Genomic DNA, 26891 nt, shown 5'->3' with positions numbered 1-26891 from the left:
CATTCCCGAGGACAAGTCTGTAGAGGTGGTGAGGCTGGGCAAGGGACAAAGGGCTTCAGTCTGACCTCTGGTAACCACTGGGCGTGTGCTGAGCCAGTGACCTCATGGCACACAGAGCCACCATGGCAGAGGAGCAGCTCCACATGATTTGCTCCTGGCCAGTACAGCACAACCATCTCCCTTGAACTGTTATGAATATTCCTTAGGTACTTCACTCATGCCCCTTGCCAGTACTTCTTATGAATTTGTCTAAAGATTGAGCTTTCTTTTTTTTAAACTTTATTTATTGATTAACAATTGGTTTTTGCGGGGCCCGGAGAGATAGCACAGTGGCGTTTGCCTTGCAAGCAGCCGATCCAGGACCAAAGGTGGTTGGTTCGAATCCCGGTGTCCCATATGGTCCCCCGTGCTTGCCAGGAGCTATTTCTGAGCAGACAGCCAGGAGTAACCCTTGAGTACCGCTGGGTGTGGCCCAAAAACAAACAAAACAACAAAACAACCCCCCCCCAAAAAAAAAAAAACAATTGGTTTTTTGGGTCACACCCAGTGGTGCTCAGGGGTTACTCCTGGCTCTGCACTCAGAAATCACCCCTGGCAGGCTGGGGAACCATATGGGATGCTGGTAATCGAACCAGGTCCTTCCCAGGTTGGCTGTATGTATGGCAAAAGCCCTACCACTGTGCTATCTCTCTGGTCCCTAAAAATTGAACTTTAATCAGATCCTTCCTTTTCTTAAAAAGGCACATATTGCTAGAATTTTCTTTTTTCTTTTTCCTTTTGGTCTACATCCAGCACATTTCAGGGCTACCAATCCCTGAATGCTGTTTGGGGGTGTTGCCTGATGATACTTGGGGACTTGCTATCATTTTTCTCCATGCCCCTCACTCTTTCCATCCAAAACAGCTCTATCATTATTAGCCCAACCTTCCCTCCTGTGATGGCTATTACAATTCTTCCTTTCCTTTCCCTGCTGAGACCCTGTATGGCTAGCGCCCACCCCCTCCGAAAGCATACCAGCTCACTAGCTAGCATAGAACTGAAGCTTAGCGATGCCTGTTGAGTTCAACAATTGCTCCTTCTTCCTCAGCTCTCATTACTTTTTCCTGTAACTCTTCTGCTTCAACTGAATTATTCTCATTGTCACATGATTTCCTTCCTTCCTTCCTTAGTGCTTGCTTGATCCATTGAATTCCTCTAGAATTCATCTCAAACTCTACCAGGCAATTAAGAAAGGTGGTGAGAGACAGTAGAAAGAACAGGACTTGAATTATGGTTTGAAAGTTGCTAGTTATGTGACTTTGGGCAAAGTGGATGATCTTTTACCTATTAAGAGAGATCGCAAGACATAAGAAGTGATCATCTAGGGCTGGAGCAATAGCACAGTGGTAGGGCATTTGCCTTGCATGCGGCAGAGTCAGGATAGATCCGGGTTTTATTCCTGGCATCCCTTATGGTCCCCCAAGCCTGCCAGGAGCGATTTCTTTTTTTTTTTTTTTTTTTGGTTTTTGGGCCACACCCAGTAACGCTCAGGGGTTACTCCTGGCTATGTGCTCAGAAGTCGCTCCTGGCTTGGGGGACCATATGGGACACCGGGGGATCGGACACCGGGGGATCGAACCGCGGTCCGTCCAAGGTTAGCGCAGGCAAGGCAGGCACCTTACCTTTAGCGCCACCGCCCGGCCCCTGGGAGCGATTTCTGAGTGCAGATCCAGGAGATCCCCTCCGCACAGGGGAGGACAGGATTTACCACGCAAATCAGCATTCTCGTTCCGTTTTTGGCTGGGTATGGCCAAAAAAAAAAAAACAAAAAAACAAAAAACAAACCAAAAAAAAAAAAAAAAAGAAAAAAAAAAAGAAGTGGTTATCTATAAATAGTCTGTACTAGGTCCAACAAACGCTATTTTTCTCTTTTTCACTAACAAATGATTTGCATATCTAGGTTAAGAGTGTACTTTCCTCTTTTGTGGGAAGGGTAAGTTTCTTTTTTATTTGGACCACAGCTGGTGATGCTTTGGGGGGTTACTCCTGATGGTGCTCAGGGGTCTGTTTGGTTCTGGGGTTCAAATTCAGGCCTCTTGCATGTGCTCAGCACTTTGAGCTATGCCTTCAATTCACACTGTACTTTGCCTTTTCAGACATTTTCCCCTGGCCATTTCCTACAGTGACTATATTTTGGTTTGTCACCAATAAAGAAGGTTATCAACCTGTAGTATTGTGTTCCTCAGAAACACAGGCCTGGGAAACGAAGAGACTGTACCTCACTTCTTTTTTCTTTGTATCTCACTTCTTACAGGTTGGTACATTGGTAAACAAGGCACTGTGCATTGAGTGATGGTGCCACTGAAGGGCAAAACAGAAAAGCTACCGGTAGGACTTGGTGGTAAGGACAGGATTTACCACGCAAATCAGCATTCTCGTTCCGTTTTTGGGCTTATTCTGCCTCCCGGTGGCCATATGCAGAAACATCCTTTCTGAGGTCTTTCAGGAAGGACCACAGTAATGAGAAAAATTAAGGAAATCCGTCAAATGTGGGGAAACAGGTACTTCCTAAAGCACTTCCTCCTAGAGTCAAGCTCTAAACAGGACTTCAAAATGAAAATGTGTTTAAAATGAAAGAATATAATACTTTCACAAATACATACCACTGTAGTTTTCAGTGGCCTCTATATCTCACAGAGGTCTATGAAGGGAGCTCCTGCCCAGTTTCACAAAGCTAGGAAAGTCTGTTTCTTTCTTTCTTTCTTTTTTTTTTTTTGTGGTTTTTGGGTCACACCCGGCAGTGCTCAGGGGTTACTCCTGGCTCCATGCTCAGAAATTGCTCCTGGCAGGCACAGGGGACCATATGGGACGCTGGGATTCGAACCGATGACCTCTTGCATGAAAGGCAAACGCTTTACCTCCATGCTATCTCTCCAGCCCCAAGTCTGTTTCTTTCTAAATATTCCTCATAAGGCCTGTCCTAGGACATTATAGATGGGCTTTATGGATTCTAAAGAGCTTGCTAAATCGTTTCCAACTTCATCTGTATGTATGTAGATGTATTTTGGTGGAACTGAGGGGAGGGAACCAAGATCATCTTCCCAAGAGAGCACTGGTCTCAAAAGGTTAAGAGCATTGCAGTAACTCTAGAACAAACATGTCATTAAACTTTCCAGATCAGTGTATAATCAGGGATGTTCACTCTCTGAAAGCAGGAGTTGTTATAGGAAATTAGTAACTAGGAGAAGTAAACTGAAATATTAATAATCAAGAGAAATAAACAAATATTGCTCATGAAAACTATGCAGAATAAGTCAATCACTGACCATCTGCCAACAATGGCACAACAGTATCTCCAAAGTCCACAGCTTTGGAGACAATCCAGCCTAATTTTTGGAGTCATTTACTTAAAATTTGTGGGGAGAATGCTTGGTTCTTGGAAAAAGGAGAAACCTTTTAAAAGGAGGTGGCAGGCACAGTGTAGATTCAGAAATAAATGTACACAGAAATAAATGAGTGTAGGAATTACCAAGTGATGGCTGTGTTCCCAAGGTCCCAGACTACAAGATAAGGTAAAAACATCACTAGAAGTGTAATGTCACCAAGAAAATGCCCTTCTTTGTCAGGGTGAGAATTGTTTTTACTCACTGATACAATTATCCTTCCATTCAACCATTTAACCATTCAGTTATTCATTCATTTCACTTGTCATTCAAGTATTTTTGAATTTTCTTTTCTTGTTTTTTGCCATACCTGGAGGTGCTCAGGGGTTATTTCTGGCTCTTTGCTCAGGAATCACTACTGGCAGTGTTTGGGGGACCCCATGGGATGCTGGGGAACAAAACCAAGTTGGCCACATGCAAGACAAATGCCTACCTGGTGTGCTATCACTCTGCCCCAAATATTTTTGAAGTTAATGCCATCTATGACCCAGAAACTACTTGGGATAGAGAAAGAAGAAGGGGTAAAGAGTTAGTACAATGGTACTTGACTTTGCATGAAGTTGATTTGGCTTCTATTTTTGGCACCCATATGGTCTCCAGAACACCACCAGTAGTGAGTGCTTAGCCCAGAACCAGGAGTAATCCCTGAACAGGAGTGTGGCCTCCAACCTAACAAACAAAACAAAAAAAGAAAATAAAAAGGTGAAAAAGGTTTTAATAGCTTACACACTAATGGAAGAACAGATAATAAGGAATAAAACAGATGACTGCAGGTAATTATAGATACTGTGAAGAAAAAAATTAAGTACGATTAGGATATAGCATGTATGTTTATATTTGCCTGTCATGTTCAGTCTGTGATGGTTCCAGTTCTAGGGACTATGTGATACCAGTTTATTGAGGTAGACTATGTCTAAGGCAAGCACCCCAACCCCTGTACTACCTCATGTATGGTCTTTGTGTTTTTAAGGTGGTGAGACTTTCCTGTGAAGGAAACTGCCCTGAGTCTTTATCCCTCTGGAGCCCTGGGAGCACTCTTGAGTGACAGGAGTGGACAATATTCCCTTCTGCTGGCCAACTTTGGGTTTCATGACTTGCTTAGCCCTGACCAGTTCAGGCAGAGAGGAATAGTGCAGGGCCCTGGTTCAGGAAGGGTGTGTGTGCATTGGCAGTGTCTGGCTGAGTAAGAGCTTAGAACAAACTAACTCTAGCCAGTCTTCTAAGTGACAAGTTACCTCATCTCTAGAAGCTCAATTTCTGTATCAGTAATGCGGGAGTAATAATGATAAAGATGATAATGATAATAACAAGGTTTAGATTATGGCTTAGTAGTAAAGAGTATGCTTACTCTGTGTGGGTCTGTGGATTTGATCTCTGCCACTACAACTAAACATTATAGATAGAATTAACAAACGTAGGCTCAGTGTTCATTTGAAGTCTAAAATGATGCTGAAGGCACTTTGCAGACTACAATAAGCAATCATAAAGGCAGAAGATTGTAAATCTGCACCTAAACTCTATGTGACCATTTTAGCTACTGAAAGCTCCCTCCCTCCATTCCTTCCTTCCCTGTTTGGTAACACATTCCTCTTTAATAAAGTACATAACTCAACTTGAAAGATCCCTGAGATCTAGGAATATTGCTACATTTTCCTTTTTTCAAAAACAAAACAAAACAACAATTCACATACAAAAGGGGTTGATCACTACTAATTGAGATATACCAAAGTCTAAAGACCTTGGGAATTGCTATATTTAGGCCACCTTTCTCAGCAAACTAATTTACATGTCCTATGGATAATGATTCATTTAATGTAAATAATAAATACAAGTGGTAAAAACTTTTGTGTTGGGTTGGAGAAATAGTACAGGGGTAAGGTTCAGCCCTTGCATGCAGCTGACCCAGATTTGATCCTGGCACCAATTATGGTCCCTTGAGCAATGCCAGTAGTGATCTGTGGGTACAGTCAGAAATGATTCCTGAGGGGCTGGAGCAGTGGCATAAACAGTAGGGCCTTGTTTAGCTTTGTTAGCCTTGCATATGGTTAACCTAGGATAGACCATGGTTCGATCCTCTGGTGTCTCATATGGTCTCCCAAGCCAAGGCAGGAGCAATTTCTGAGTGCATTGCCAGGAATAACTCCTGACTGTCACCAGTGTGGCCCAAAAAGCCAAAAAAAAAAAAAAAAAAAAAAAAAGACAAGAAAAAAGAAACAAGTTCTGGTCTAAACGAGTGTGGTCTAAAAATAAAAAAATGTATTTTGTTGTTGTTAGGGTTCAAATGCATGGTCACATATAAATGTGGAGCAAGTTTTTTTCCACTGAGCTACATACCCATTCAGAGACTGTCATGTAGGCATTTTGGTGGGAGAGTAAAGGGAAATAAATTACTTAGGAAAGTTTGAATAAAAAAGGAAGTGGGACGGGGAGAGAAAAGCATTATCTATTGGCAGGGCCTGAACTACCCCAAGGAGACTGACTTACTTAATACCTAAAGAAATTGACATTTTCAAAAGTCAACAAAAGTGAGACAGACCAAAAAAGAACACAGGGGTTGAGGGATAGGATAGCTATCTGCCTGATCTGGTTTGACTCTCACACTATGTGGTGACAATGGTGACAATGTTGACAATGGACAAGCATTGCTGAGTGCAGTTCTTGAGGGCCCTCCCTAACCCCAGCACTTCCTGGTATGTCTTTGGAGGCCTCTAGGACTCAGGGTAGTCAGGTGTCCCTGCTGCATTGGACCTGAGAACATCTTTGGGCCACATTTAGCCTTGCTCAATGGTTACTTTTGGCTCTGCGCTCAGAAATGACTCCTGGCAAGTTTTAAGGACAATATGGATGTTGAGGATCGAACCCAGGTTGGCTGTGTGCAAGGCAAATCTGCTGTGCCATCACTAAACCCTGAGCATCTTATCTTTTGACCCTGGGATTGAAATGCTGGTTTAGTTGGCTGAGAATTATAGGTGGGGCCCTGAGGTCATAATAGGTTGCTGTTGGGTCTATTAAAATTAATTTTTTTGAAAAATAAATACTTTTCAGAGAAATATGGCAGAATACAGTTTCTATAACAATATTAACAAAATACTAAGTTTTAAAATATTGTCATATAAAATTCATTGAGTGGATATAGTACCACGTAAGATATAAAAAAATTGGGCCAAAATGATAGTCCAGTGGGTAAGGCATGCTGCTTGTATGCAGCACATCCAGGTTCAATCCCATATGGTCTCCTGAGCTCTTCAGGAGTGATTCCTGAGCCCAGAGCCACGAGTAATCCCTGAGCCCCACCTTGTGTGGCCAAAATAGAAAAAAAAAGATATAAAAACTTAGTTTCAAGGTATCTGTATTTTACATGAGATAATATTACATTGCTTATAAGGAGTCAATTAAAAAGTTTAATATAGGGGCCGTCGAGGTGGCACTAGAGGTAAGGTGTCTGCCTTGCAAACGCTAGCCAAGGAACAACTGCGGTTTGATCCCCCTGCGTCCCATATGGTCCCCTCAAGCCAGGGGCAATTTCTGAGTGCTTAGCCAGGAGTAACCTCTGAGCATTAAACAGGTGTGGCCCGAAAAACCAAAAAAAAAAAAAAAAACAAAACCTTTAATATATGTTATTTCTCATAATGTTTCTTAAAATATTTTTGTTTGTTTTTGGGCCACACCCAGCAGTATTTAGGGTTTACTCCTAACTCTGCACTGAGAAATCACCCATGACAGGCTTGGGGGACCTTATGCGATGCTGAGGATTGAACCTAGGTTGGCCTCATGCAAGGCAAAAGCTTTGTTTGCTGTGCTATTTCTCTTGCCCATTTCTTAAATTTATGTGAAGTGGTACTGTATCAATTCCAAGTAAACACTAAGAACTTAAGGCTATATAGCAGAATCCCTAAAAATCCACTAAAAATAAAGTCAGAATTTATTGCTAAATTATAATCAATTAAATAGAATTCTACAAATAGTTAATAATCAAAAAGTCTCAGGAAATCAAAATGAAGAGAAGACAAATAAAAACTAAAACAGGAAAAAAAAACTAAAACAGTATACCTAAATCCAACCATATGTATACTTATGGTAAGTGTTAATGATCAATATACTCCATATAAAAGGCAGAGGTTAGCAGAAAAAAACACCCTAATTTATTTTTTCTTTATGTTTTGTTTTCTGTGGACACTCCTGGTAAGGCTCAGGGGTTAATCCTAGTGATGTTTGGGGAACCCTATGGGATGCTGAGGATTGAACCTGAGTTGACCAGTTATCAGACTCCATATAGTGATTTTTTCCCTCCTGGAAAGAAGAAGGTAGATCGTATGCCAGGCAAAAGCCCTACCTGCTGTACTATCTCTCTGGTTCTTCTAATTCTTCTAATAAGCCCCCACCTCAGGAAATGATTTAAATGCAGTTTTCCAAGACAAACTCAATGAACACTGCATTTTTCTAAGACACTGAAAGGGGGGGAAATAACTGTGGAATCTGATAACTGCACTGAAACATGAATCTAAGAAGAGGGTTTTTCTTTTGATCCTTTCGGAAGCAATGAATCTTTATTTTCTGTTTGGGTTGTTAACATTTGGTGTTTCCTGAGAACACATATGGATAAAATACCTTTCTAAAAGAGCTTGACATCGATCCCCGGCAAAGTCTAGGAGGAAATATTAAACAGACAGTTTGTGAGCACTTAGAAAGGGAACCTGATATCCTTGTGTACAAGGCTAAGAGGTATCAGCTGGTTGCCAACATCATTAGTTGTTTTGTAACTGGCTGAAGGAATCACTTACCCAGGGATGAGGCTACTGTTAATCTGGGGAGATGTGCTCCATAGGTGCCTTAGATGTGCCCTCAAGGCAGAGATCCTGGATCAGTGGAAAGGGAACTTTGGCATATTTATTACTTACCATTCTTTCAAAAGTTACAACATTTTATTATAGCTAAGTAAATATATGTGACAGATAGGTTTGTAAGCTCTGAAGCATAACATAAATGAAGCCTCATGAATATTTTATTCAACTTTAGGTCTTGAACATCAACAATATTACTAAGCTTTCATCTGATTTTATTCAGAGGAAACAGACAGTAAAATTTTTTATTCCTTTGCATTTCATAGTAATTTTGAGATTTAAAACAATTTATTATGTTAATTTATTTAAATTTTATTCCTATTTTAGTCTTTCTTAACTTTTTTTTTTTTTTTTTTTGGTTTTTGGGTCACACCCAGCAGCGCTCAGGGGTTACTCCTGGCTCCACGCTCAGAAATTGCCCCTGGCAGGGTTGGGGAACCATATGGGATGCCGAGATTCAAACCACTGTCCTTCTGCATGAAAGGCAAATGCCTTACCTTAATGCTATCTCTCCCGCCCTTTCTTGACTTTTTTTTTGGTGGTGCTCAGGGGTTACTCCTGGCTCTGAGCACAGGGGTCACTACTGATGGTGCTCCTGGGACCATTGGGATGCCAGGGATCGAACCCGGGTCAGCTGCATTCATGGCAAATGCCCCCTACCTGTGGTGCTATTGTCCCAGCCCTTCTTTCTTGAGTTTTATAAAGAGAGAGCATATTATATATTACTTTTGGCTATCTGTTTTTTTTTCTCAATAAGTTAACAAAATTGTACATAGTTGGGTTCATATATCCATAACTGTAAGATGTTCTACTTTGTGAATATACCCTGGACAGTTGAGTGATTTTATAGTTTTCAATTTTTGAATAACGTCAATATTTTATTGTGTGTTTTTTTTTTTTTTTTGGTTTTTGGGCCACACCCAGTGATGCTCAGGGGTCACTCCTGGCTATGTGCTCAGAAATCGCTCCTGGCTTCGGGAACCATATGGGACGTCGAGGGATTGAACCGTGGTCAGTCCTAGGCTAGTGCGGGCAAGGCAGATGCCTTACTGCTTGTGCCATCACTCTGGCCCCGACAATATTCCATTCTTGTGGAATGAATGTACATGGCTTCATTTTGCATTCATATACCTGTTTGTAAAAGTTTACCAGAGTCTTCTAAAATAGAATTATTGAATTACAGGGTTTGGTTTAATATTATTTTATAACATAATAACAAGTTGTGTAGAATTTTATATTTAATTAGTGTATAAGAGTTTCCACTGCTCTGGAGAAATTAGTGAGACATCTTAAAAAACACTTTTGGAGAGGGTCACACTTGGTGGTGCTTATGGATTGCTACTAATGGGTTGGGATGCCAGTGATCAAACCTGGGTCAATCATATGCAAAGCAAGTTTCTTATCCACTGTGCTATCTCTCTGGTCCTGAGACTTCAATTTTTGCAATCTAGTGGCATAAAATGATATAGCACTGATTTAATTTGTAATTAAATGGAAAAGTTGCATAGAAACCCACTAAGCTCAATGAGTGAAAACAATAATACAGAAGGCACAACTAGCACAAAAACATCTTAGTAAATCCTCAGACAATTACTTTAAGAGTACCAGGGTGAGATATAAGTTATAACAAGTAATATAAAGTATTTTGTGCCTGCTAAGAGGGTAGCTTAGAGGATGGGTGGGAAATTGGGGATAATGGTGGAGGGAAGGTCGCACAGGTGGTGGAAATGGTGTTGGAACAATGAATATCTGAAACATATTATGAACAATTTTTTAAATTACAGTGTTTAAATAAAGTTTCAAATATTAAAAAAAATGATCCAAGGAGCCTGGGGAAGTGGCTCAGTGGTAGAGCATCTGCCTTACATGCATGAAACCCTGGCTTCAATCATCGCTGCAACCGGACTGTGATCCCTAGACACTAGTGCAACAAAAGAAAAGGGGAAAACTCAGAAATTAAAAAAAAGGGATCAGAGGGGCTGGAGAGATAGCACAGCGGTAAGGTGTTTGCCTTAGATGCAGAAGGACGGTGGTTCGAATCCCGGCATCCCATATGGTCCCCCGAGCCTGCCAGGAACAATTTCTGAACATAGAGCCAGGAGTAACCCCTGAGCACTGCGGGTGTGACCCAAAAACCAAAAACCAAAACAAAAAAAAAGGGATCAGAAATATAAAAGTGAATTGTCTGTAACAAAACATTTCCAAAAATATGAATAATACAAATAGCCTTTACTGATTATTTACTGAGTAATTATGATATAATTTAATCCCTACAATGATTTCACTGTAACTACAAGCTAAGCCTTAGGCTATCAATTCCAAAGCTGGATCATCAGTGACAGAACTGAGATTTAGACTTAGGCAAACCTAGTTCTGGAGCACTTACTCATCTGAGAAGGAGAAAAGCTGATTCTGCTAATTTCTTGAGAAGGATATTGAGATGATACAAGACATTAGTGCAATTGGGGAATTCATTATGAGAACAGTACAGGGAAATTGAGAAGAATCAAGTTTAGAACCAGACATACACATAACCCACAAAGAGAAATTATAAGCAATTTATGGTATGATGTATTATTTATTAGTAGTCAGGAAATCACTGGAAGAATTATCTGCAGTGACACAGGTACAAGCCTTCTTTTCTGCATTTAAAAGTTCAGGGCAGCTTTAGTCACTAGTCTACATGAAGGTATCAGGCAACCTCTGGGGACAGAGCTGTGCCATTGAAGGAACATGCTGTCTCTGGCACAGACACTAAAGGGGGAAAAGGGCAGTCTCGCCCTGATTTTCCTTATAAGGCCAAAAGCAAGAAAGAGAACTTCTTTGTAAAAGATGTAGTTAGAGAATGTACTGTGGAGAGCTTTGGTGGTGGGGGGAGGGAGGGGGGCGACTATAACTGCCTCCTTTGGCTGATGGCCCCATTTTTGAAGGAAGGTGAAGGTGAAGGTAGGTCTGACCAGAGAAAGGGAGAGAGCAGAGACCAGGAGTGCCCCTCACAGTGTCACTGACGTGACTTCATTCAACAAGTACCTGATGGCTAGATATATGCTATATAATGGGGTACAGACATGAGAGTCCTGACCATTGAGCCTAGAAAGAAAAAAATACCAAGAAATTTCACTTTAGATGAGAAGAGAAAACTAGCACACAATAAAAATCAATGCTGAACAATTCCACCTGGTGTTAAATTATATGTTGCAGACCTTAAGTAATTTGGTTGTGTCCAGGAAAGGAAAATCAATACAATAGTCATAAACTTGAATTAAATCTCCAGGTGTGGAGGAATTTGGCTGTAAAATAATTAAAAGTAAGGAGAGGGAACACAGAAGAAAAGACTCCTGTGAATGGAAGAGAAGGAAAGGCCTGACAGGGGCTGGGATTGCAGGTAAGTGTAGAACACTTTTGTGAGGGCAAGCCATAACCAGGGTGCTGGTTAAAGCACAGATGACTTAGGAACTCTCATGCATAACTTGGGAATCCCCACTTAATTAAAATAGGACTAAAATCCTTTGCACAAAATTCAAAAGTCTTAAGAGTGAATTTAGGGAATATATGACTTATTTATTCAAAGATTGCTTTAGATATAGCTTTTCTTTATCTAGTTTTTCTCCCTTTTTGGGAGGGGGGTGATGACCAAAACCAGAAGTGCTCCTGGCTTACTTCTGACTCTGTGCTCAGGAATTATTCCTGGCAGGCTTGGGGAACTAGAGGTGGTGCTGGGGATTGAATCTGGGCTGGCTTCATGCAAAGCGAATGTCTTGCCTGCTCTTGATCTAATCCTTGATCACTCCTCTCTCTCTCTCTGTTGAAGGGAGGGAGCTTGGACCACATCTAGTGGTAGTTAAAGGCTCTGTGTTCAAGGGACACTTTTGGAGTTGCTTGTGGAGTAACAGGGACCTATAATCTTGTTTTGTCTGACTTTTTTTTTTTTTTAAAATTAAAGGAGACTCTACATAATGCCCAATTGATGGTTTGGGTCTGGTCATCTTTCCTGGGGAGTTACCTACCTATACTGCCTGAGGTCCATGTGGTACCAGGTCCCTCAGGGCCATCTGTTCTCTGTCATGAGCTATGCCCCTGCCCCTGTCACTCACTCTTGCTTATCTTTATGGCTGCATTGTGGGCTCTGTTTGAATTGGCAGGCTTGAGTTGAAGGGAACCATGGTCTTTTCTGAAAGTTGTAATTTGCTTTTTCTGTGCTTTTGGGTATTCTTTTTGAATGCCATTTCCTCAGCCTCTGCTTAGTTAATTTATACTTATCTCATGAAAATATTTTCTCTTCTATGAAGTGTCAAATTATGGGTAATTATGGAAGATTTATGTAGGACTTATTGGCAGGGTGCCAGTGGTCACTGGGCAGGTGTGGGAAGTCTGAGTGTACCAGAGTTCGAAAGATGGTGACTGAAAAGCAATTCTGGAAGAGCTGGATTGATACATGAGGTAGAAGTGCATGAACTGAATACCCTGGCATATGCTCCAACATCCAGCAAACTTCACTGACAAAACAATTAAATGTTAAAATTAAGAGTTTTAAGATAGTTACCAAATCCAAAGCTGATGCAGTACACCTGTATATCTGCCCATACAGTTTTGGTCATTACAGTGACATGCAATCAATGGGATTGCTCAATATAAAGTGATCAGACAAATCATGATATAACCTAGAGGTTTCTAAACCTTGTCACTCACTTTTCAGAAAAAGAATGATTTCACATCTCCTTGGAAATCAGTGTTGTCAAAGAGAATAAATATAAAGGTCCCACCAATTGCTTTGAGGCTTCTGCTGCCCCTGCATCATTCCAATACCTCTGTGGGCCCAACACCATGCAGCCATCAGGAAGCAGATAGTTCAGGGGACTGAACTGTGTCTGACCCCAGCACAGCATCATCCCTTGAGCACTGATGGAAATAAATACCCTTTTGCTTGGAGCAGCCCCAGAGCAGTGCAGGTGTGCCCTCAATGATGCAGTCAGTAAAAACGTTGAGACAAATCAATAGATACTGACAAAAACAGCCATGAAATATATATATTTCATATGTTTTAGAATATTATATATCATAATTTTATTAAAATGTTAAAATATGGGAGACTGGAGAGATAGGCTCTTGGGCCATTTCTCTTGAGAACCTGAACAATTGGGCCTGTGGATTCAATGCTCAGTTTGGGAGGTACTTGAGGGACCACCAGAGGCACTCGAATAGTGCTTATATGACTAGATCTATAGAAGTGATTAGGATACCCTGACTGCTGAGCTATCTTCCTGAGTCCCCAATTACATGTACTTAATTTATTAAGAACATAAAACAGATATGGCTCACAATCTTTCTGTTCTGCTAAAAATGTCTCATTAAAATTCCTTTTTTTTTTTTTTTGGTTTTTGGGCCACACCCGGCGGTGCTCAGGGGTTACTCCTGGCTGTCTGCTTAGAAATAGCTCCTGGCAGGCACGGGGGACTATATGGGACACTGGGATTTGAACCAACCACCTTTGATCCTGGATCGAATGCTTGCAAGGCAAACGCCGCTGTGCTATCTCTCCGGGCCCTCATTAAAATTCTTACTGGGTATTTTTTAAAATTCTTTTTTGGGGCCACACCCGTTTGATGTTCAGGGGTTACTCCTGGCTAAGCACTCAGAAATTGCCCCTGGCTTGAGGGGAATATGGGACGCCAGGGGATCGAACCGAGGTCCTTCCTTGGCTAGAGCTTGCAAGGCAGACACCTTACCTCTAGTGCCACCTCACCGGCCCCATTCTTAATGTTTTTTGAGGGGCATATTCTAAATGGTGTTCCTGAGGCCTTGGGACCCTCTTAGTGATTTTGACCACCCAGATGAGTAGTTCAATGCAGAGCCCACTGGTGCAGTCTGCTGGGCCCTTCAGTGTGGGGATTACCTGGGTCATCCAGGGTGCTCAGGGGCCTCAAGGGCTGCATCCAGCAATGCCAGGAGCTAAGGTCTGAACTGGGGTCTTTAAACACAAGGCCTTAATCCCTGGATTAACTCCCTGATCTCCTCTATTGTTTTTTTTAGAACAATTGGGCTATACTCTATAGTCTGATCTCAGTATACAGTGCAGAGTCCAGGCCCTAACTGGGATCTCCTACATGCCGGCATGCTCCCAGGCCACTGAGTCTCTGCCTGTTACCTCCTAGTCATTTTATCTTTTGCTATAATTTTTTTTTTTTTTTGGTTTTTGGGCCACACCTGGCGATGTTCAGGGGTTACTCCTGGCAGTCTGCTCAGAAATAGTTCCTGGCAGGCACGGGGGACCATATGGGACACTGGGATTCGAACCAACCACCTTTGGTCCTGGATCGGCTGCTTGCAAGGCAAACGCCACTGTGCTATCTCTCCGGGCCCCTTTTGCTATAATTCTTACCTTCGTTGCTGGAGTCATCATCAGGGGATGTGGCAGCCATACACTCGAGGGCTCCTTTTGTGATCTCAACCACCTGAAGCTTTCTTACTCTGAGCAGGTCTGTATCTTTTAGGCCTTCTTCTAACTGTTTGACAATCTCCTTTCTGGGATGGGAAGTGATAATAGTAATCTGGAAATAAATCCAAGGATCAATGTAGGCTACTAGTTTCCCTGCAGCACTGAGTGAGGACATCACAGCAAAAGTCTATAGCAGTGGCTGCTATCCTTAAGGCAGGGGGTGGCGAACAAGTTCGACACAAAGAGCCAAAATTTTAAACTGTGAGAGTTAGAGAGCCACACCACACAGTGACCTGCCAAACCAGACAAACGCACAAAAACATATAATTTTTTAACAATAATATATTAAACACATAAGAGGCAAAGAGTCGTATTCGTTTTGGCTGAGAGCTGCATGAGGCTCGAGAGCCTCGTGTTCGCCACCCCTGCTTTAAGGCATAAAAGAGTCGTTAATTATAACTTATCAGTCAAATTTTTTCTGACTGGTTTAAGTAGGAGAAATCATTTAGGAGCCTTACAAACATTCTACACCTTTCCCAGAAAGTATTGAGTGAGAAGCCACCCCTATTTTAGTTAATTTTTTAGTTTATTTTTTTTCCATTTTGGTTTTTGGTTCATACCCGGCAATGTTCAGGGTTAATCCTGGCTCTGTATGCAGGAACTACTGCTGGTGGTGCAAGGGAGACCATATGGGGTGCCAGGATTGGCCTGGGTCATCTGTGTACAAGGCAAGCACACTACTTACTGTATTATTGCTCTGGCCCTATGTTTTTGTTTTTAAAGAAAGCTTAAAGCATTGGAAATGATTGCTGCTCAAAAACATTTTGTATGTCAAAAGCCCAACTATTATCAACTTTGCAAATCATGGTGCTTAATAAATTAAAAAGATAAATGTAAGTTCTAAAATTATCCAGAAATATTAAAATGTAGACTTTTAATATTATATTTTATAAATATAAACAGTTTACACTTGTTTTATAAAGCGGATCTGATCTGAGGCAAATGACATATGTACATTTTTTACTGATTCCCGTCTTTTTTGTTTGTTTGTTTGTTTGTTTTTGGGCCACACCTGGTGATGCTCAGGGGTTGCTCCTGGCTACGTGCTCAAAAATGGCTCCTGGAAGGCTTGGGAGACCATATGGGATGTCGGGGATTGAACCAAGGTCCGTCAAATTCTTTTTTTTTTTTTTTTGTTTTTGTTTTTGGGTCACACCCGGCAGCACTCAGGGCCTGGCTCTATGTTCAGAAATCGCTTCAAGCACGCTTGGGGACCATATGGGATTCAGGGATTTGAACCACCGTCTTTCTGCATGCAAGGCAAATGCGCTACCTCTATACTATCTCTTCGGCCCCACTGATTCCTGTCTTTTTTTTTTATTATCAATTTCAGTCTTATTTTAACTTTTATAATGAAAAAATGTTTTTGGGGATTGCTCTTCAGGCCCATTTTCTCCATGGACATGGACCTCACATGCATGCCTCTATTGTTTCTTTGTTTACCTAGTTCTACACTGGGGAAGCCTGCGTTCCCTCTTGAACAAATATTTCCCTTCTTTCTCTATTCTCTTGCTAAGCAAGTGACATTCAGTAAAAACTGTCTTGCTTTAAAGAAGTTCTTTTTTCTTTCCCTACTTCCAGAGGTAGTATTGGCTTACTCCAGAACCTGTGCCCAGGAATTACTCCTGGAGGTTCACTGGGGTACCAGGGATTGAAGCTGACCCTACAGCAAGTGTTAAGTACTAGCTCATTAGCCCCAAATAGAGAGTTATTTTCCCAGTTTATATTTTCATTTTATTATTTTTAGGTTTTTGGGTCCTACCTGGTGATGCTCAGGGGTTACTCTTGGTTCTGTGCTCAGAAATGACTCCTGGCAGCTTGTAGGGAACCATATAGGATGCTGAGGATCAAACCCAGGTTGGCCACGTGCAAGGCAAATGCCCTCCCCGATTTGCTATCTCTCTGGATCCCATATTTTTAGCATTCTTCTTTGCAGTAAGAACTGCACAGGTTACATAGGGAAAAAGAAGAAACATGCTTTCTGCCTCTAGAGACTCCAAAATCTATCCTTGAAAATTACACTCAATGCGTTTGAAAGGGAACAAGGTCAGGATGCTAAATAATGAAGCATGGAAATGGGTAGCCTGGCTCAGAGCCCGAAGGCAGGCTGGCATTTCTTACCTCCAGGCAAGTGTAGTTCAGGCCTGCCCCTGCTGGCACATGTCTGCTGTACTGTCTGAACTGCTGGAGCCCATCTTCAATTGCTGCCTGCAGAGAAGGGCTTTGGGGTCTGAAACAACCTTCTCTTTGTAGTGTGTGGAGTTCAGAGATGCAGGCCTGGAGCCTGGCAAAGTTTCCTTTCACTTGCTGCAGAGAAAAACAAGTCCAAGAAACAAATTTTTAGTCACCCTGGTCACCTTAAAAACTGACAGCCTTCACTTTATTATAAAATCATGTCTCTGAAGTCTCTTCCAGTCTCCTTGGGTGGTGTTTGGGAGGAAATAGCAATAAAAGGGTGTTTCCAACAACTTACTTTGAATCAAAATTATACCTTTATACATTTAAATTTTCTAAAATTAGTACTGAATTCTTTGTGAAAATAAGACATCAAATGCATTTTAATTCTGAAAACTAGCTTGTCTAAAAATTAATTGACTGTTGTAGAAAAAGTTAAAAAAGAGAGGCCGGAGAGATAGCACAGAAGTAGCCGTTTGCCTTGCACGTAGTAGATCCAGGATGGACGATGGTTTGAATCCTGGCATTCCATATGGTCCCCTGAACCTGATAGGAGTAATTTCTGAGCACAGAGTCAGGAGTAACCCCTGAGTGCCACCGGGTATGTTCCCCGCCAAAAAAAAAAAAAGTTAAAAAAAAATAGAATAACTTTTTTAAATTAAAATTATATTTTGGTCACACCCTGTGGTGCTCAGGGCTTACTCCTGGCTCTGTGCTTAGGGATCACTCCTGGCAGTCTCAGGGGACAATAGGGGTGTTGGGGATAGACTGCATGAAAGGCAAGCAGTAGTATTTCTCTGGCCTCAGAATGACTTTTTTATGTATCTTCTTAGAGAAAACAATAACCGTTAGGTAAAGGAAATGATCTAACAAGATAGAAAGTGCTGTCTATATGAGTACCGGAAAATTTTGCCAAATAAAGTGGTTTTGGAAATATTAAAATTAAGTCATCTTTCTTATATTAATTGCATAATAAGACCAATTTCTGCTTAAGAACACTACTTTTTTTCACATACAAGTCAAATCAAATGACCAAAGTAGAATAGTGTGTACTTTCAAATTACAAAGGATTATGCATCCAGTGAAGCCTTTAGAAACATGCTCTGCAGAAAGTAGGCTAAAATCCAGCTATGCTAAAAAAAAAAAAAATCCATCTATGCTTTACGGCTCTTGAAAATGAAATCTGATCTCTTAGGAATTCTATCCTAATCATTTTGATCTGGAAATGACTTAAAAATGCAGGCTTTGCAGTAACATTAATTGCTTAGGATCTGAATAGCTTATATAATTTGGCCCAAGAAACAATTTCCTCCTACCGGAGGTTTGTGATAGATTGATGAACGTTATAAGAAAGTTTTGTATTGTTCTTAGCTCTTTTCTTAGGTAGCACTCCGTCTCCTTATTTCTTCTATAGACTGGTGGTAGAGATTTTTCTAGACTCTAGAAAGTGTTTTTTCCTCTGGGCCCAGTACTTTCCAGTATCCTCCTTGCTCTAGGAAGTTTAAGACAACTCATACTTTGTGGTTTGGGTGAAAAATTAGAATATGAGATTTAGATCAAAAATTAAAAAAATAAGTTTTTTTTTTTATCAGTATAATTTTTTTTTTTGGTTTGTTTTTTGGCCATACATGACTGTGCTCAGGATTTACTTTTTGCTCTGTGTTCAAGGCTTAGGGACAACTCCTGGCAGTGCTAGGGGATTGAGCCCAGGTCTGCTGGTAAACCCTTCCACACTTGTGTTATCTCTTTGGTCTTATCACACCCATCATAGAGTCTTATATGTAGTATTTAATCAGTATTATTATTTTCTAGATATATTTTACCTTGTATTTTCTCTTATACACAAAAAACATATCCAACAAAAATTTCACAAGTGGTCAGACTTTTTGAATTCCATTTTTCCATTTATTTCTGGTTACATGTAGTGTGTTTAGAGAATGTTGGTTAAACATTTTATAATTTATGAACACTTGTGAATAATTCATAAAACACTTTAGAAGAGTGAAGTGTTCATATAATACATAATCCCCTTTCTCTTAAAATATTGATATTGGGGGCAGAGAGACAATATAGGAGATAGAGCATTTGTCTTGCATGTTGCTGCCTCAGTTGCAACTTTGGTTTAAATCTCATGCACCACATATAGTTCTCTGAGTACCACCAGAGGGCACTTCTGAGCACAGAATAAAGACTAGCGGGAGACACACCAAAAGTGTCCTGGCCCCACAACACTAAAAAGTGCTGCTATTGGGACCCACTAGAGGGATTGTGTAATGGACTGGAGTGCGTGTTTTGCATACCAGAGGCCCAGCTTTGATTCCCAGAACTGCGTGGTGCTCTGAACACTGAGCTAGAAGTTGACCCTGATCATCAGGTGTGACCAAAACCAAACCAAAGCAGACTAAACCAAACCAACCTTCAAAGTTGTGATGTTATTTCAATGTTACGTGATATGTGACATGTTATGTGATATTCAAAATCAGACTTTTTATATAAGGGTAATTACCTAGATAACCCTGTTCTCAGATTATAGGAATGAGGAGGAGAAAGTCAAATTGAGAAGAGGTTGTCAGAATGTAAGGGACAGGAGGCAGAGACTTGGAGTATATCGGTGGTGTAGAGGTGCGACATAGGTCTAGAACTAAACCAAGAACCAACATTGTAAGCATGAGACCCAAACTACATAACCAAACTGAAAAATGTGCCTTTCAAGAATGCAATTTGGTGGGCAATTTGGTGGCCTTGGGATATTAGCGAAGGAAAGTGGATACTGGTGATGGGATTTGTGTTGTAACATTATATTCCTGAAATCCAACTATGGATAACTTTGTAAATTATGATGCTCTTATTAAAGTAAAAACCTGTCCTATTTTCAATAGCTCCATTCAACAAGCTTTTGGTCTGGTTAATTCTTAATTCTTTCCTGCTTTCTGTCCTTATATTAAAGAGTCATTCTTAGTCCCATTTAATCCTTTTTTTCACTCCAACTTTAACCTTACCTAATATTAGTATCAAGCTCTTCTTGTTTGGGGGAAGAACCTTCCTAGAATTACTCAGGAACCTCAGGGCCATTCCTGAATGTGCTGGAGTAACCAGGACCATAACTAATGGAGTTGGGGACTGCAGTGTTGGGGAACAAACTCATGCTGTATACATACAAGATAAGAATTCCAACACTTGGGCCAGAGGAGGGACGCATGTGTGTGCACTCGTGCAAGAGAGAGAGAGAGAGAGAGAGAGAGAGAGAGAGAATACACAGAGAGAGAGAGAGAGAGAATACACAGAGAGAGAATACACACAGAGAGAGAGAATACACACAGAGAGAGAGAATACACACACAGAGAGAGAATACACAGAGAGAGAGCACAGAGAGTACAGCAGTAGGGTATTTGTTTTGCACGCAACCAACCTGGGTTTGATACCCAGCATCCCATATAGTCCCCCAACCACACCAAGAGTAATTACTGAGTGCAAAACCTGGAGTAACCACTAAACACCATCAGATATGGCTCCAAAACAAAAACCAAACAAGAATTCCAACTCTACTTGGAACCAGAGATATAGCGCAGAAAATAGCATGCTTGCCTTGCACATAGCCTACTGCGTTCCATCCCAGCACCCCATATGGTTCCCTAACCTTACCAGGAGTGATTCCTAAGTGCAGAGCCAGGAATAAGCCCTGAGCATCACCAGGTGTATCCCAAGAGCTCAAGCCCTTTGAACTATCTTCTTGGCACTCATGTACTTTTTTGGGGTAGTATATATAAAATACATTATATATAAATAATATATTATTACTTAATATTATTATTTATATAAAATAATATAGTATGTATATATATATTTGGGGTAGGATATATAATCTATCTTTGACAATCCTTTTTACAACTTTTTGATCCACCTTGTCAGATCTATGACTTTTTGTTTGTTTTTGGGCCACACCTGTTGGCACTTAGGGGTTACTCCTGGCTCTGTGCTCAGAAAATGCTCCTGGCAGGCTTGGGGGACCATATGGGATGCCAGGAATCGAACTTGGGTCCGTCCTGGGTCTGCTGCATGCAAGGCAAACACCTTAGCAGCTGTGCAACCTCTCAGGCTCCAGATCTATGACTTTTTAATACAGCAGAATTTTGCTCTGAAATAAAATATGTATGTTTAAAAGTAATTTAATGTTGAGTCTCTTTATTGATATGGGTTTTGTTTGTTTGTTTGTTTTTGGGTCACAGCCAGCATCAGTGCTTGGGGGTTACTCCTGGCTCTGAACTCAGAAATCACTCCTAGTAAGCATGGGGTTGGGGGGTCATATGGGATTCTGGGATTTGAACCACTGTCTGTCCTTTGGCCAAATGCAAGACAAACACCCTACCACTGTGTTACCTCTCTGCCCCATCTTTATTGATATGTTTGATGTTTGCTTTTAGCAATGTTATTTTATCAACTTATTTTTTTGGGGGTGGAATGTACTAAGTGGTGCTCAGGGGTTACTCCTGGCTCTGAACTTGGGAATCGTTCCTGGCAGACTTAGGGGGCAATATGTGACACTGCTCATATTCACCAATTTAAAATGATTTGAATGTCAGGGATGCAGGGGATCAAATCTGGCACTGTTGTGCACAGTAAGGGACCGGCTTGCTATGATGTCTCCCAATTCCTATTAGCTATATTATTTTAAAGATAGACTGTTTTCTTAGTTCCTAAGAAAATCACTAGATAGTATAAAAGTACAATTAACTTATATTTGTGTTTCTCTTTTTTGGGGTGTCGGAGCAGACTCAGGGCTGCTCCTGGCTCTGTGCTCAGGTTACTCTCAGTGGTTCCAGGATAGAACTGAGGTTGGCTGTATGCAGGTCAAGTGCCTTTACCCTTGAACTCCTCTCCAGCCCTGAGTGTTTAACTTTAAATTCCATGATTCTATAATTCCATTATTTCCTTAGCAGTATCCATAAATGGTAAACATTTCATATTGAATAATGACAACATTTGTATATGTCCTTTCCTTACTCTTCCCCTCCCTCTGTTGCAGAATTCAATTACAGTTTATTTTATCAATTTTATTGAAGTTTACCTTATCCTGTTTAATACAATATGGCTCATATTCACCAAATTAAAATGATTTGAATGTCAGCTATTGTGGATGAGGAAATAAATGTTTTGGCTAAAATAGAGGATTGCTGTCCCTAATAAATTACATGATTTATATGTATATATGACTTAAATAATTTTCTTCTGTGAAAATTATAAAATTAGTAATATCTTCATAGTAAGGAAAATTTTCTGAAGTTATGCTTTCAGAGATAAAATATTTTGGGCAGATTTATTTATATTAAGGGCACAATGAATAAAAAAGAAATTATAATATTTTAATTATGAATCGTCTGTCATCATTCATATAAAAAGTCAGGATTATTTGATTATACTCAATAATCAAATATGAGAAGATACATTGAGATGTTCACCTTAGGCAATATTTCTTAGTTATTATTTTTCTCCATTTATATTTTGAGCTAATTGTAATACTTATAAGGTCAGAGACAATGGATTTAAGATAATGTTTTTCGACAAGCAAATACTGGATTGTCTTCTGCAATAGGCAACAGCATTATTTTTTTTTTTTTTTTTTTTTTTTTTTTTGGTTTTTGGGTCACACCTGGCAGTGCTCAGGGGTCATTCCTGGCTCCAGGCTCAGAAATTGCTCCTGGCAGGCACAGGGGACCATATGGGGCGCCGGGATTCAAACCGATGACCTCCTGCATGAAAGGCAAACGCCTTACCTCCATGCTATCTCTCCGGCCCCAGGCAACAGCATTATTGCAGTGCTTTTCTTGAATATTTGTTTGTTCATTCATTGGTTTTGGGGCCACACCAAACTATGCTGAGGGGTTCTTCCTGACTCTGCACTCAGAAATCACTCCTGGTGGATGGGGCTCATGGGACCGTCATTATGGGTTGTCTAGGATCAAATAATGGTTAGCTGTGTGCAAGGCAAGTATACTACCCCCTGTAGGGTGCCCCTTTCTTGAGTTTCTTTTCATTTTTTTCCTTTTTGGGTCACACCCGGCAGCGCTCGGGAGTTATTCTTGGCTCTACGCTCAGAAATAGCTCCTGGCAGGCTCGGGGGATCATATGGAATGCCGGGATTCCTTCTGCATGCAAGGCAAATGCCCTACTTCATGCTATCTCTCTGGCCCCATTGACAGGATCTTTTGCAGATAAAATGTTTTAAATTTTTTGAAAGTCCAGCTTATTATTTTTTAATGAATTGTATTTTTCTTTTCTTTTCTTTTTTTCTTTTCTTTTTTTTTTTTTTTTTTTTTTGTGGTTTTTGGGTCACACCCAGCAGCAGTCAGGGTTTAGTCCTGGCTCTACACACAGAAATCGCTCCTGGGAGGCTCTGGGGACCATATGGGATGCCAGGATTCGAATCACCGTCCTTCTGCATATAAGGCAAATGCCTTACCGCTGTGCTATCTCTTCGGCCCCAATTGTATTTTCATATTATATCTCAGAATACTTTACCTACATATGGTCCTGAAGATTTTCTTCCATATTTTCTTCTAAAATTTTTTTTTGGTCTGGGGGATACACCTGAAAATTCTCAGAGCTTACTTCTGAATCTGCACTCAGGGATCACTCCTGGGTACTCTGGGAACTGATTATATAGGATGCTGGGGACTGAACCCAGGGCAGCTACATGCAAGGTAAACATCTTATTTACTGTACTACCTGTCCAGTCCTACTTCTATAAGTTTTAGTTAAATATGTTGTCAATTTTGAAATAAACTTTTGTCAAGGTGAGAAATTTAGATGGAAATTTATTATCTTTTTATGTATAGCCAACTGCTTCAGCAGAACTTGTTGAAAAAGTCTGTAAATCCTGTATTGAATTGCTTTTGTGTGTTACAGAAAATTAGACAGACTTCTTTGAATTGACTTTTGAGTTATCCATTCTGCCCCTGATTTCTGTGTCTATCCTTTCATTAACATTACTTAATATTAATTATTATAACTATTAAATAAGAGAAGGAATAATTTATTCTACTTTGTTATTATAATTTTTCAAGAGTTTTGGGCCAGAGACATAGCCCAATGGTCTGAGTGCACACTTTGCATGCAGGAGGCAAAGGTTCCATTTCAGGCTCTGAGTCAGCAATAGCACCTGAGTACCAAAATAAAAAGCAGACAATGTTTTAGCTACTCATTTATTTGACTTTCCATATAAATGACAGGAAAACTTGTCTGCTTTGAGAAAAATCTTGCCAAGACTTTTAATAAGTATGGCATTAAAGGGCTGGAGTAGTAGGGAGTTTTCCTTGAACACAGTTTACCCCAGGAAAATATTTCCTGAGCACAGAGCTAGGAGTTATCCCTGTGCACCACCAAGTGTGGCCCTAAAACAAAAACAAACAGCAACAACAAAGAATCTCTATACCAATATAAATATATTAATTATAATTATAAAAATTATAAATAAATATATAAATATATAATTACAATTAATTATATTAATATACCTATATTAAATCTGTATCAGGTGGAGTAAAACTGTTTACCATGTTGAGCATCCTAAATAATAGGCATGGTATAACTTCTTATTATTTTTCTTTTATTTTCTCAGAATTTTATTGTTTTCAGGGTACTTTATTATATTTGCATCTTGTATTTAATTTTACTGAGCTATTGAATTAATGGAAATGTATTTTTCATTTTTTTCCTGTTTGTCAATAGTCTATAGAAACAATTGATTTGTGTATATTGATCTTATATTCCGTAATCTTGTCAACTAACTTATTAGTTATGTGATGTTAGATTCCTGGGAATTCTCCTCTATTTTATACACACATAATTATCAGCATATATATATACACACACATTGGTTTTTGGGCCACACCTGGTGGCACTCAGGGATTACTCCTGGCTCTGCCTGAGCTCAGGAATCACTCATGGCAGGCTCAAGGGACCATTTGGGAAACTGGGGATAAAATCTGGGTTAACTCCATGCAAAGCTAACATCCTACATACCCACTGTGCTTGCTCTGTTCCCAAGTATAAATATATATATATGTATATATATATGTTACCTGTTTGAATTATAGAAAACTTAAATTAAATCTATAACCCACCTCTGTTTATAATGTAATTATCTTAAGTCTATTCTCTATATATAAACAACTGTTTCAGATGTATAATTTTTTTCTTCAATTGCCAAATGTAATTTAGGAAAATTAATACAAAGTCTATTATATTGATCTATGTTTTATTCTTTCTCTTGTTCTTTCTAGAGAGTCTAATTTTTTTCATAATTTCCTTTAGACTTCAATAACTTAATTTTAGTCATTAAGATAAGTCTGCAGGCAATATATTATCTTAATTTTCATTCAGTTGAGAATATCAGATTCTATTCCTTAAGGATATAAATATATATGCATTTTTATATGTATATATTTGACTCTTTGGTCACACTTACTTGTACTCAGAGACTACTTCTGACTCTATGCTTTGAGGTTGCTCCTGACAGTGCTTAGGGGACAATAAATATTGGAAATTGAACCCAGGCCTCCCATAATCAAAGATATACTCAGTTTCTTGAGCTCTCTCTCTAGCCCCCTTAAGGTTGTATAAGCAGTAACTATAATATCTGCTTGAGAAACCTCATGCTGCTTTCAGGATAAAATGAACAAATCTTGGTATACTCACCACAAAGGGGAGGATGCATTCATACTGATTTTGTACAATGTATAAGCTGAAGAGAGACATGCGACTGGGCCCCATCAAGTTGCAGGCTAGAGAGAAAAAGTTCTGCAGCGCCTCACAGAGGTTGGAGCAGATATCAGTCCCGCAAGAACTAATGCTGTGCACAATGAGAATCCTTGGAGGCTGCTGGTGAATCCATGGAGTAGGAGAGGGCCCTTTACCAGTAGTTCGTCTCTGATGCATGGCAGCCTGACCAGGGTGAAACTGCAGCCAATGACAGGTATTTTTTGCACTTCTAGGGAAGAAAAGAGAAGTATACCATTGGCTCTTAGAAAGCTGAGTCACACTCTTTGTTGAAGCAACGACCAGATGTCTATGGGACTAATTACAAAAAAGAAATTGGGCTGGATACAAACTCAATCTTGCTTAAGACTATTGCAAGCCAACTAGATAATAGCTTGTACTATAAGCAAGCTTAGAGAGGCAGGGTGGATTTAATATAAAAGTTAAAGTAAGAAGTCTTATATTATCTGTTCTCATAAACTTTTAAAATTAGCATTTCATATTGTAATTTGTTTCTGCATCTTCCACTATACTATGAAGTTTTCATGGTGGAGAACATTGTTGGGTTACTGATCCTACCCTAATCAATAATTGTGCCCTACCCTAGGGTGTGACTTTGTAATAGTATATTGGATTATTTCTTATTTGGTATTCTGCTCCCACCCTAGGTGGTACCTGATTCTTGTGTATAAAAGCAAGGGTCTGTGGAAGGTGAGGGCTTTTTCTGGGGCTTTTTCTTCAGCCTTATCTACTGAATAAAACTGATATCTCCTGAAACCTGACTGCCTGTGAGTTTCCTACCCGCTGTTCTCCTGAACCCAGATACCCGCCAGCTGAACAGGGTGGCAGATGCATGGTCCGAGCTGGAGGAGAAAGACCTCAGGTTTTATCACTTGACATTTTATTACTTGACAATGGCAATTCTTATTTTAAAAAGGGAAAATATGGCCATGTTTTTCTCTTGACTGTCCCCATCACTTATAAATTTATACTTTATTAAAGTATAAAACTTTTGACTTTTACCCATAGTGTGGGCTATTTTTCAACTCAAAAAGTCACAGAAATAATATTAACTATACGATCCCCATCAGTGCAATTGCTCTTAACTGTTTGCTTCTGATACCCTCCTTTTCTTGGTTATATATTCACGACTCAGATTAGGAGAGAAGAAGGAACATAGAACTATTACTGGAAATGAGAAGA

General features: G+C 40.0%; 1 protein-coding gene across 1 annotated transcript in view; it reads right to left on the bottom strand.

Annotated features, from left to right (window-relative positions):
- M1AP (meiosis 1 associated protein) overlaps window positions 1–25868 on the bottom strand; it is a 53771-nt gene extending 27903 nt beyond the window's left edge. The window contains exons 1-3 of the mRNA XM_049785026.1: window positions 25629–25868; window positions 16881–17066; window positions 14643–14811 (exon numbers count right to left, since the gene is read on the bottom strand). Coding sequence (XP_049640983.1) covers window positions 14643–14811; window positions 16881–17066; window positions 25629–25868 — 595 coding nt within the window. The remainder of the gene's footprint in view (window positions 1–14642; window positions 14812–16880; window positions 17067–25628) is intronic.
- Between the last annotated feature and the right edge of the window lie 1023 nt (window positions 25869–26891).

Source organism: Suncus etruscus, chromosome 12 (genome assembly GCF_024139225.1).
Source record: "Suncus etruscus isolate mSunEtr1 chromosome 12, mSunEtr1.pri.cur, whole genome shotgun sequence".
In the NCBI taxonomy this organism is placed as follows: Eukaryota; Metazoa; Chordata; class Mammalia; order Eulipotyphla; family Soricidae; genus Suncus; species Suncus etruscus.
The sequence above is the reverse complement of the archived record's forward strand: the minus strand, read 5'-3'. Positions and strand labels throughout refer to the sequence as shown.